General features: G+C 45.7%; 1 protein-coding gene across 2 annotated transcripts; it reads left to right on the forward strand.

Moving 5' to 3' along the window:
- The first annotated feature begins 254 nt into the window (after window positions 1–254).
- LOC139234730 (placenta-specific protein 9-like) lies at window positions 255–11,480 on the forward strand. Of its 2 annotated transcripts, none has more exons than XM_070865414.1 (4): window positions 255–603; window positions 6,452–6,531; window positions 9,040–9,151; window positions 10,965–11,480. In XM_070865414.1, the coding sequence occupies exons 1-4, from the start codon at window positions 546–548 to the stop codon at window positions 10,976–10,978; spliced, it is 264 nt and encodes an 87-aa protein (XP_070721515.1). In that variant the 5' UTR covers window positions 255–545; the 3' UTR covers window positions 10,979–11,480. The 2 variants fall into 2 exon arrangements, with proteins under 2 accessions (XP_070721515.1, XP_070721516.1); XM_070865415.1 differs by having other exon boundaries at window positions 10,968–11,480.
- Window positions 11,481–13,108: the final 1,628 nt, after the last annotated feature.

Below are 13,108 nucleotides of genomic sequence, written 5' to 3' on the forward strand. Positions count from 1 at the left end.
TACGGCTAAAGGGATCAAGGGGTATGGAGAGAAAGCAGGAAAGGGGTACTGAGGTGAATGGTGAGCCATGATCTTATTGAATGGTGGTGCAGGCTCGAAGGGCCGAATGGCCTACTCCTGCATCTATTTTCTATGTCTCTATGTGTTAGCTTAGATTTGTGTGCTGGAGCGGTGAAAATAAAAATGATTCTCTCCGCCCACTCGCACATCCCTATAACTCCACCCACTGGTTCCCTTAGTCAAACACCTGACTGGTCAAAAACAACATTTCAAAAGTCTCAGTTGAGCGATAGTTTGCAGAAAAGTGTTTATAATCAAATTTAAAATAACTGCGAGGAGTGAATGAGTGAGAGGCCAGTCTGGGAGAAGGAGTGGTTTACTGCTTGATCCTGCCATAGCCAGCAATTCAAACGGAAGGGCGCAGTTTGAAGCTGGGATCTGGAGGGTGTCCAAGACTTTCCTCTCTTTCACTGCCAGTTCCACCGGGAAAGGCGAGGATTGTGGAGACATAGAGGGGGGGATTGAAAGACCCGGAGATCGGCAACATGCGGGCTGTGTGGGCTCTAGCTGGGATCGTGCTGCTCTTGGGACCGACCCCGGCCGGTGGGTAATAGTTCGGATCTTGAAGTGTTTCTCGCAGTTTGCGATTTATTTATTTATTTAACCAGCCGCGTGTTGAGATAAACATTACTTGTTTATTATTCCAAAAGCTCTTGGTTTTCCACAGTGCTTCTACTCTTTTTTTCGGGGTGGGGGTGAACTTCTTCATTTTGTGTTGGTTTAATTCTCTGGCTGTAATGAGGAATAGACACATATTTTAAAATACAAATTGATTTACAAGAAGAGAGGAAGACATGGAAAGGCGTAGTGCTGGAAATGGTGAGGGATACAAGCAGCCAAAAGTTCAAAACATTGACAGAGTAATGTGCGTTTGGTTCAAAGAAAAAAAAGTTAAATAAAGCAAATTAAAAAAAAAGGAAAATAACAAAAAGGAAACGGATTTTGTAAAAAGGAGAGTGGGTTGTGGGGGCGGTGGGTGAATCCTGGTCTGGAGAGTCCAGTGTTTCTCCCATACTCTCCCAATCCATCACCAGAGGATATGTTAAAGGGTCCCAAGGGCACCACACAGTTGCTCAATGTGCCCCAGGAATGACCATGGGAGACAGTGGGCCCCAGGTCCTCAATGTGTCTCAGAGATCAATATGGAAGACAAACATAGAAACATAGAACATAGAAAATAGGCGCAGGAGTAGGCCATTTGGCCCTTCGAGCCTGCACCACCATTCAATAAGATCATGGCTGATCTTTCACCTCAGTACCCCTTTCCTGCTTTCTCTCCATACCCCTTGATCCCTTTAGCCATAAGGGCCACATCTAACACCCTCTTGAATATATCCAACGAACTGGCATCAACAACTCTCTGCGGTAGGGAATTGCACAGGTTCCAACAGCCATGTCTGCCTAATGCTACTAATACCCATCTCAGAACCGACGGGCGAGAAACAGAAAATCCTCGACCCCCGCTGGCAGACAGCTATTCCAGTTTCCAAATCCTGAACCTTCATTCCATATTAATAAAAAGTGGCGCCTGTTATACCACCTTAATTGTAATGTAATCTCACTGCAATATGCAATCATTGCATCGCCCCCTCATTATAACGTTTTGTGTTACACTACATGCTATTATAATATTGGATTCCATTATAATCATTGTGACAACTACCTCCTCATTACAACATACATCTATTATTTTGTCCTTATTACATTCCACCATTATAACATGCTCCTCATTACCAAGTCTATCTGAATACATTTCTCTTGTTGCACTATAGTACCATTATTATATCACTTAATTGTTATAATTTCGCAGACGGAGGTGATGACTCTTGCTAGTTCTGCCATTTGTATTTTGAACATTCCTGTTGTTCGGATCTGGTGGGGAAAGCACTGATCTGCAGGAGCCAGTGGTCTCCCCTTATCTCAGCTCCAGTTCTTACAACTGGTCCAGCGGGGACCTTGCTGACTGTGGTGGAGAGAGCCCTCTGGCGTTAAGAACAATGCATAGCACTTGAACCCGAGACCTCCTTCCTGACTTGTTCAAAGGTCATTGTTTAAAAAGATAATTCTATTTCATACCATCTTAAAATTGATATGAATGTGCATGTGTTTTTTTTAAACCACATGAATTTAGATTTAAAAGCCAAATTAGACCTCATTGTTCTGCCTGGCAAAGATCCAGATTGGGATTTCCCTGGTTGAGTACCATTCAAGTGAATTTAGCCGCTGAGAAACCCAGGCACCTCAGACAGAGTAAAGGTGCCGAAATTTGCGGTGGCTAATAACGACGAACGAACAGCGTTTGCTGTTATTACCCCTTTGAAACTGACCGCAACTTCAGGATGCGGAGCATGCCCATCTAAACACGGAAATCCTGAAGTTGCTGTCGGTCATTCAATGCTCCGACACTGGCTGTGCTGTGGTCCTCCTCTCCTCCCCCCTCATCCTCCCCCCATAGCCGGCAATCAGTATAATCAGGGAGGACAGACGCACCAACATTAGCGTCCTCGACCAGGCCAACATCCCCAGCATTGAAACACTGACCACACTTGATCAGCTCCGCTGGGCAGGCCACATTGTTTGCATGCCTGACACGAGACTCCCAAAGCAAGCGCTCTACTTGGAACTCCTTCACGGCAAATGAGCCAAAGGTGGGCAGAGGAAACATTACAAGGACACTCTCAAAGCCTCCCTGAAAAAGTGCAACATCCCCACTGACACCTGGGAGTCCCTGGCCAAAGACCGCCCTAAGTGGAGGAAGTGCATCCGGGAGGGCGCTGAGCACCTCGAGTCTCATCGCCAAGAGCATGCAGAAAACAAGCACAGGCAGCGGAAGGAGCGTGCGGCAAACCAGTTCCCCCCGCCCCTTCCCTCAACAACTATTTGTCCCACCTGTGACAGGGACTGTGGCTCTCGTATTGGACTGTTCAGCCACCTAAGGACTTTTTTTAGTCTTCCTCGATTCCGAGGGACTGCCTATGTTGATGATGATAATCAGGGGAATCAGTGAAACTGATGAAAACGTGGGCTTTTCCATAGTAATATCGCTTTTAAATACCCCATTAAATGTTAGGCCTTGTTGAATTAGATGTAACTGGAGTTTTAACAGTGTATTGACGGCTAAACAAAGGCTACGGCCCTTTTAAGAAACTTTTAAAAACTTTAAATTTTTAAAAAAGTTTGTTCATCCTAATTTCATGTTTACCTTTTCCCCATGTGAGAGCCCAATCTTTGTAACATTTTTTAAAAGTCCAAATAAAAGCAGATTCTTCACTTCCTCGTTCCGGTCTGTGAGCATTCTGCATTGTGATTGGCTGCTTGGCTAGCTTGTTGACTTCACAGCAGAAATTTAACGCAGGTAGCGATTCCCCATTATAGAGTGCTTCAGTCTCTTACGCGTTGAAAAAGGAAAACTTTTTGCCATGGAGATATCACGACCTCTTTGGGAAGCTTTCTTCGGGGCCAGCAGCGATTGCCTTTGCTTCGCCGCTGACCACAAATTCCGAGCCAAGATTTATAGAGCTTTAAAAAACATTAAATCAGGAAATGACATATCTACAGACCATCAACTAGTGGGAAATATATAGAGGAGCAAATTTGCAGAGAAATTACAGAGAGATGCAAGAACTATAGAGTAGTGTTTATGGGAGACTCAACTATCCCAATATAGACTGGGATTGTAATAGTGTAAAGGGCAGAGAGGGGAAAGAATTTCTGAAGTGTGTTCAGGAGAACTTTCTTGATCCGGCCCGATGAGGGAGGAGGCATTACTGGATCTGATTCTGGGGAATGAGGTAGGTCAAGTGGAGCAAGTGTCAGTAGGGGAACATTTAGGGAACAGTGATCATAGTATCATAAGGTTTAGATTAGCTATGGAAAAGGACAGGGAGCAATCTAGAGTAAAAATATTAAATTGGAGGAAGGCCAATTTCAGTGGGATGAGAACAGACCTGGCCCGGGTAAATTGGAATCAAAGATTGGCAGGCAAAACTGTAATGGAACAATGGGCTGCCTTTAAAGAGGAAATAGTTCGGGTACAGTCGAGGTATATTCCCATGTGGGGGAAAGGTAGGACAACTAAAGTCATCCCTGGATAACGAAAGCGATAGAGAGTAAGATGAAGCAGAAAAAGAGTGTGTATGACAGATGTCAGGTCAAGAGTACATCTGAGAATCAGGCTAAATATAGAAAGTTGAGAGAAGAAGTGGAAAAGAAAATAAGAGGGGCATAGAGAGGGTATGAGAATAGAATGACAGCCAACATAAAAGGGAATCTAAAAGTCTTCTATAGGCAAATAAATAATAAACGGGTAGTAAGAGGAGGGCTGGGTCTGATTAGGGACTAAAAAGGAGACCTATGCATGGAGGCAGAGGGATTGGCTGAGGGACTAAATGAGTAATTTGCATCTGTCTACACCAAAGAAGAAGATGCTGCCATAGACAGTGAAGGAGGAAGTAGAGGAGATACTGGACGGGATAAAAATTGATAAAGGTGAGGTACTAGAAAGGCTGGCTGTACACAGATTTCCGAAAGGCATTTGACAAATTGCCACATAATAGGCTTGCCATGGAATAAAAGGGACAGTGGCAGCATGGATATGGAAATTGCTATGCGACAGGAAACAGAGAGTAGTGGTGAACGGTTGTTTTTTGGACTGGAGGAAGGTATACGGTGGTGTTCCTTGGGGGTCAATACTAGGACCACTGCTTTTCTTGATATATATTAATAACATGGTGTGGGTGTACAGGGCACAATTTCAACATTTATAGATGACACAAAACTTGGAAGTATAATGAACAGTAAGGAAGATAGTGATAGACTTCTAGGGGACTTAGACAGGCTGGTGGATTGGGTGGACATGTGGCAGATGAAATTTAACGCAGAAAAGTGCAAAGTCATACATTTTGGTAGAGAGAATGAGGAGAGGCAATATAAACTAAAAGGTACAAGCTTAAAGGGGGTGCATGAACAGAGAAACCAGGGGGTATATGTGCGCAAATCGTTGAAGGTGGCAGGGTCGGTTGAGAAAGCGGTTAAAAAGACTTACGTGATCCTGGGCTTCATGAATAGAGGTATAGAGTACAAAAATGTGGAAATGATGAACCTTTATAAAACACTAGTTTGGCCTCAACTGGAGTATTGTGTCCAATTCTGGGCACTGCACTTTAGGAAGGATGTGAAGGCCTTAGAGAGGGTGCAGAAAAGATTTACGAGAATGATTCCAGGGATGAGAGACTTCAGTTACATGGATAGACTGGAGACACTGGGGTTGTTCTCCTTGGAGCAGAGAAGATTGAGAGGAGATTTGATAGAAGTGTTCAAAATCATGAGGGGTCTGGACAGAGGGATAGAGGGAAACTGTTCCCATTGGCAGAAGGGTTGAGAAGGGTTGAGAATCAAAGGACACAGATTTAAGGTGATTGGCAGAAGAACCAAAGGCGACATAAGAAAAAACTTGCTTATACAGCGACTGGTTAGGATCTGGAATGCACTGCCTGACAGGGTGGTGGAGGCAGACACAATCGTGACTTTCAAAAGGGAGTTGGTTATGTACCTGAAGGAAATGAATTTGCAGGGCTTGGAGGAAAGGGCGGGGAAGTGGGACTGGCTGAAATGCTCTTGCAGAGAGCCGGCACGGGCTCGACGGGCCGAATGGCCTCCTTCCGTGCTGTAACCATTCTGTGATTCTATAAATCCATACTGGTTTTCATTTATTGAGCCATATTTTTCCAAGTGCCAATGAATTTTGTCCCAGCTTATTATAAAACGTCCCCACCGCCGATGTTAGGCTGACTGGTCTTTTGTCAATTCCTGTTGCTCGGGTAATGATGTAATAATAAGGGCAATTCCCCGATCCTTTGCTCCCTGTGATCTTGGATCCCTATTGGGAGAGCGGGAGTGTGGAATTATCCCAACTCTGAGAGCTTCTGTTGCTGCAGCATTGATGTGGTGAAAGGCCGGCTCCTATTGCTAAGATAACTGTGTAATAATAGAGAACACAAAAGAACGCTGTTGCTATAACAACGAGTATTGCATCCCAGCAGGCGTTACACGGGGATTGGAGAGTGAAAGGCAGCGGGCGGACATGTTCATTTACACTTAGATGTCACCAAGCATTGATGGTTGTTCTCTGAAGAGGCTGGGCAGTTTATTGAGACTCAGAGCAATGATACGGTGGCAGCGCTCAGAGCACAGCACCAGAGCAAGTCTCGCATGAATTTAAAATGATTCGCTTTCACGTATGGTTAAAAAAAAAATTTGTTTCATCTGCAACCAGTAAGCATTCATTGACTACCTGTTCTGCTGGAAAGGGGCAGAACGAGTGCATCAGAGAGAAGATGAGTGGGGAAAGAGATCAGAAGCTATTGATTCACTGATGACACTCTTGTTCCAGGAGCTGACCCTCGGAGGGATGACACACAGTGGTGTGAAGATGACAAAGAACTCCACAAGCGGCTGGATGTTGTAGAAAAGGTAACATAAAACATTCACGGTTGGGTGCAGCAACACCAGGTTCAATATCTTTTCTCATTTATTCACAGGCTGTGGGCGTCGCTGGTAGGGCCAGCATTTATTGCCCATCCCTAATTGCCCCTGAGAAGGTGGTGGTGAGCTGCCTTCTTGAACCACTGCAGCCCGTGTGGTGAAGGTGCTCTCACAGTGCTGTTCGATGAAGGAACGGCGATATATTTCCAAGTCAGGTCGGAATTTACAGGCCATTCGGCCCAACCAGTCTATGCTGGCACTTACGCTCATCACAACCCTCCTCCTACCCATCTTTATCTAACCCTTTCCGCAGATGATTTCCACCTTTAGATGAGCATCAGACATGTCTCAATCTCCAATTAAAAAATATTGAAATAAAAACATGGCATGTTGGAAATGTACAGCCGGTCAATCAGCGTCTGAAAGAGGAGACAGTTTAACACTAAAGACGGGGCTATTTGGTGTAAGCCGTGGCTCAGTGGCTAGCACTCTCGCCTCTGAATCAAAAGGCTGTGGGTTCAAGTCCCACTCCAGAGACTTCAGCACAGAATCTAGGCTGACACTTCAGTGCAGTACTGAGGGAGTGCTGTGCTGTCTTTTGGCTGAGATGTTAAATCAAGGCCCCATCTGCTCTCTCAGATGAATGTAAAAGATCCCATGCCACTCTAAGACGTGCAGGGGAGGTCTATCTGGTGTCCTGGCCAATATTTCCTCAACTAACATCATGAAAAGCAAAATACTGTTGATGCTGGACATCTGAAATAAAAACAGAAAATTCTTGAAATACTCGGCAGGTCAGGCAACATCTGTGTCGAGAGAAAGAGTTAACGTTTTAGGTTGATGACCTTTTATCAGAACTGGAAAAAGCTACAGATGCAACAGGTTTTAAGCAAGTACAGAGGCAGGGAAAGCGGGGAGAGGAGGAAAGAACAAAAGGGAAGCTCTGTGATAGGGTGGACGGCAGGAGAGGCCTGATGGCGCGAGGCGAAAGGGTGTAGTAATGGGACAAATAAAGAAACAAGATGGGTCTAGAGAGATGTAAATGGCAATCGCAGAATCATTACCAATAGTTGCTGTCTGAAAAAATGGGAGCAGTGATTATGATCTGAAATTGTTGCACTCAAAGTTTGTAAAGTGCTAATGGAGGTGCTGTTTTTCGTGTTTCGAGCTTCACTAGGAGGCTGGGGTCAGAGAGCTCAGAGTGGGAGTGGAGCAGAGAATTAAAATGGCAGGTAACCGGAAGTTCAGGGTCACACGCACTGAATGGAGGGTTTTCCGCTAAGCGATCACCCAATCTGTGTTTGGTCTCTCCAGTTTAGGGCAGATAGCATTGTGAGCAGCAAGTACAGTATACTAAATTGAAAGAAGTACAAGTAAATCGTTGTTTCACCTGGAAGGAGTGTTTGGGGTCCTGGAAAGTAGGAAGGAAAGAAGTAAAAGGGCAGGTGCCGTGGGGAAGGGAGGGGCTGTTGGGGGTGATTGAAGAGTGGACCAGGGTGTCGCGGAGGTAACAGTCCTTTTGGAAAGGGGAGGGGAAGATGTGTTTGGTGGTGGCATCGCGCTGGAGCTGACAGAAATGGCGGAGGATGATCCGTTGAACGTGGAGGCTGGTGGGTTGGAAGGTGAGGACAAGGCGAAACCTATTGTGGTTCTGGGAGGCAGGGGAAGGGGTAAGAGCAGAGGTGCGGGAAATGGAACAGACACGGTCGAGGGCCATGTTAACCACGGTGGGGCAGAATCCTCGGTTGAGGAAAAAGGAAGACATATCGGAAGCACTAGTATGGAAGGTGGCGTTGTCAGAACAGATGCGACGGAGATGGATAAACTGAGAGAATGGAATAGAGTCCATACAGGAAACAGGGTGAGAGGAAGTGTAATCAACATAGCTGAGGGAGTCAGTGGGCTTATAGTGGTCTATTAGCAGATATTGATATTAGTGTCTATTCCCAGAAGTGGAGACAGAGAATTTGAGGAAGGGACCGGAAGAGTCAGAGATGGGCCATGTGAAGGTGAGTGAGGGGTGGAAATTGGAAGCAAAGTTTATGACATTTTCCAGTTTGAGGCAAAAGCAGAAAATGGTACCAATACAGTCATCAATGTACCGGACAAAGAGGTGAGGGAGAGGACCCAAGTAGGACTGGAACAAAGAATGTTCTACGTATCCCATTTCTCCTTTGGCTCCACTCACTTCCTCCAAATAAAAGGTGTTGCTATGGGAACCCATATGGGTCCGAGCCAGGCCTGCCATTTCTGTTTTTATTATCTAGTCATCACATTGCTGTTTGTAGGAGCTTGCTGTGCGCAAATTGGCTGCCGCGTTTCCCACATTACAACAGTGACTACACTTCAAAAGTACTTCATTGGCTGTAAAGTGCTTTGAGATGTCCAGAGGCCGCGAAAGATGCTATATAAATGTAAATTCTTTCTTTTTTTAGCCAGTCGATGAATTATGATTGATTTGGCTTTTTTTTTTCCTCCCTCTCTGGATTACCTCAGAATCTGGAACAAACGGTCAATCACCTGGAGGCTGAAGTATCTGCCCTGCTCAGATTCATTGAGGCTTCGAACACTCAGCTAGGAGCTCCGACCGTGGACATTTTTGACAATGGTGTGTGCAGTTTGTGGAGTGACTTTTTTGTCTTTGTGATCAGTCAATGTTGCGCTCGTCGAGGTGGGGGCTGTTAGAGCTAGGAGATGGATCACCTTCCCATCTCAGGCACCAAGCGTCAACATGAAAGCACTTCCGGGTCCGGTGCTGCACTGATTCGATGCAGAGTCAAGCACCTTCCACTCTGCCCCCACAAATTGGCCTCCGCCCCTAAATTTCAGCAGAGCAGCACCAAATGTACCAGAGTCACACTTTTCCATTTCACCCACCTCTCATACTCTTGTCCTGTAATTGCCGTCAAATTTGAGTCTGGTTTGTATCTTAGGCCCATGCCCACTCGGGGCAGGTTGAGATTCCAATTCGTATTTATATATTCAATATTTGGAGTATGGCCCCAAAATGCAAACTAGACCGTGATTTTGCACCAATTAAGGGACAAGAGTATGACTGGTGAGTGAACAACAACACTATGTATTTATATAGCGCCATTAACGTAGCGAAATGTCGCAAGGCGCTTCACAGGAGTATTATGCGATACAAAATTTGACACCGAGTCGCAGAAATAGAAATTAGCGCAGGTGCTTGGTCAAAGAGGTAGGTTTTAAGGAGTGTCTTGAAGGAGGAAAGAGAGGTAGCAAGGCGGAGAGGTTTAGGCAGGGAGTTCCAGAGCTTGGGGCCCAGGCAACAGAAGGCACAGCCACCAGTGGTGGGGCGATTATAATCAGGGATGCTCAGGAGGGCTGAATTAGAGGAGCGCAGATATCTCGGGGCGGGGGTTGGGGGCTGGAGGAGATTACAGAGATAGTGAAATGGGAGAGTGTGACACCAGTACACTTGGGGGTATTCTTCTCAACCCCCCAATCTGACCGACAGCTCCTCCTACTCCTCAGTTTGTATTTATATATTCAATAAGAGTAGGAGGCGCAGTCAGCCAGATTGGGGGTGGAGTGGTACTGGAGGCCGTGTATTATGATGGCTGCCCCATGTGTTTAATTTACAGAAACCATTACCCCTCTCCCGCCCATGGCCTGGCAACGCCCACCTTCCAGGTTCATGGGAAGCATGGCCATTTGAGCAGTAACTGGAGAGTAACTTGCACCTACAGAACTGTTCCCAAGCAAGGAGACAGTGCTTTCCGAAAAGGAGCTGGTGAGTGGGGCGGGTGGTGCCAGAGAGAGACTGGGGAGCGAATGTGATGGGGGAGAGAGTCTGGGAGAGTGAGGTTGGGTAGAGGGGGAATAGACTGGGGGTGAAGGGGAGAGACAGGGAGACTTTGGGGAGAGAGTGAGAGTCTGGGCGAGAGACAGAGAGAGCAGGAGGGAGAGAGAGCGACTGGGGAGAGAGAGACTGGGAGGGAAAGAGGAGGGGAAGGGGAGAGAGTGTGGTACCAGAAGAGCCCAAATTCCATCTCCAGTCTGTGTTGATTCAGGTGTCCTCTACTGGGCTAAAGCAACTCCTGCTGGAAAGTGTGTGGGTGTGTACAGGTATATGTGCATGCGTATGTATATGTGTGCATGCATGTGTACATGTGCAGGTATATGTATGCACGTGTGTGCAGGTATATGTGTCTGTGCACGTGGGTGTGTGTTCAAAGGCAGGCTCAGGCTGGGATTTGTTGCCAGGATCAAACCCAACTGTGATGCCTTCATGGTTAAGTAGCCTGCCTGCTCCCACTGTGGTCACACATTAGGGTGAGGTACTAGAAGGCAGTTATACTGCAGCATGAGTCAGCACTTTGAAGATAGGAGGGGAGAAAGCTGGAACACAAATCACTGGTTGAACCCTGTCTAACTCCCATTACCTTCACATCCAGCAGGGTTATGCTGATTGTCACGGTGACCATCTTCAGTCTGAAAGATCCTCACGGAACGAGACCCGCATCAAGAAACGTACCCGCAAAGAGAGATTTTAAAATGTCATCGATTGCGACAGTTATTTCCTATATTATTGGATGTTCTGCCCTGTTCCTCACATGGGGTTGTATCGAGCAACCGCTGAGAGTTCATTGGACTGGGGCATCGTTGCCAGGGTAACAGGGAGTCTCCAAGACTTACCTGGGCCTAAGTTTTCCTTATCTAGTTCGATTTACTCTCATCTTTTAAAATACTCTTTTATATTTAGAAACTTATTAAAGACAATTATGAAATGAGTTGCAACAGCACTACACCAATTGCATGCTGTGTAGTGCTAATAAGAACATAAGAAATAGGAGCAGGAGTAGGCCATTTGGCCCCTCGAGCCTGCTCCGCCATTCAGTAAGATCATGGCTGATCTGATCATGGACTGAGCTCCACTTCCCTGCCCACTCCCCATAACCCTTTACTCCCTATTCGTTCAAAAATCTGTCTATCTCCGCCTTAAATATATTTAATAACCCAGCCTCCACAGCTCTCTGGGGTAGAGAATGCCATAGATTTACAATCCTCTGAGAGAAGAAATTTCTCCTCATCTCAGTTTTAAATAGGCGGTCCCTTATTCTGAGACTATGTCACCTAGTTTTAGTTATCCTTATGAGTGGAAGTATCCTCTCTGCATCCACCTTGTCAAGCCCCCTCATTATCTTATAAGTTTAATAAGATCACCTCTATTCTTCTGAACTCCAATGTGTATAGGCCCAACCTACTCAACCTATCCTTGTAAGTCAACCCCCTCATCTACAGAATCAACCTAGTGAACCTTCTCTGAACAGCCTCTAATGCAAGTATATCCTTCCTGCTGGTACCACATCCCTAGTGAAGACCAGACAGGTAACTCAGCCTCTCCAAAGTGGAACTTCAGAAGACAGCATTTTACTTGTGAAATCAAGGACAAGTTATTATTTAAATGGAGAATGATTGCAAAGTGCTGCAGTACAGCAGGACCTGGGGGTAATTGTGCATGAAACACAAAAGGATAGTATGCAGGTACTGCAAGTGATCAGGAAGGCCAATGGTATCTTGGCCTTTATTGCAAAGGGGATGGAGTATAAAAGCAGGGAAGTCTTGCGACAGCTATACAAGGCTTTGATGAGGTCACACCTGGAATACTGCATGCAATTTTGGTTTCCATATTTACGAAAGGATATACTTGCTTTGCAGGCAGTTCAAAGAAGGTTCACTAGATTGATTCCGGGGATGAGGGGGTTGACTTATGAGGAAAGGTTGAGTAGGTTGGTCCTTTACTCATGGGAGTTCAGAGGTGATCTTATCGAAACGTATAAGATTATGAGGGGGCTTGACAAGATGGATGCAGAGAGAATGTTTCCACTGATGATGGAGACGAGAACTAGAGGGTATGATCTTAGAATAAGGGACCGCCCATTTAAAACTGAGATGAGGAGAAATTTCTTCTCTCAGAGGGCTGTAAATCTGTGGAATTCGTTGTCTCAGAGAGCTGTGGAAGCTGGGACATTGAATAAATTTAAGCCAGAGATAGACAGTTTCTTAAACGATAAGGGGATAGGGTGTTATGGGGAGCGGGCAGGGAAGTGGAGCTGAGTCCATGATCAGATCAGCCATGATTGTATTGAATGGCGGAGCAGGCTCGAGAGGCCGTCTGGCCTACTCCTGTTCCTATTTCTTATATTTTTATTAATATATCCTTCTATTCCTTTCTCCCTCATATGCTTATCTAGTTTCCCCTTAAATGCATCGATACTATTCACCTCAACTACTCCCTGTGGTAGTTGTCATGTATGTAACACCACTGTATTACTGTATACACTCAACCTTGATGCACACCTTGACCACAAGGGATGAACTTGTGGGAGACACTCCTTACCTGGTCACACAGGTATAAAAAGTGAGGTCCCTTGCAGGTCATTGTCTTTGGAGTCCTGTAAATAAAGAGAGCAGGTCACAGAGTGACCTTGTCCCCAGAATGTGCCTCGTGTGGTTTCATGCTGTAGATTAAGGACTTTACAGTAGTGAGTTCCACATTCTCACCACTCTCTGAGTAAAGAAGTTTCTCCAGAATTTC

This window comes from Pristiophorus japonicus, chromosome 22 (genome assembly GCF_044704955.1).
Source record: "Pristiophorus japonicus isolate sPriJap1 chromosome 22, sPriJap1.hap1, whole genome shotgun sequence".
In the NCBI taxonomy this organism is placed as follows: domain Eukaryota; kingdom Metazoa; phylum Chordata; class Chondrichthyes; family Pristiophoridae; genus Pristiophorus; species Pristiophorus japonicus.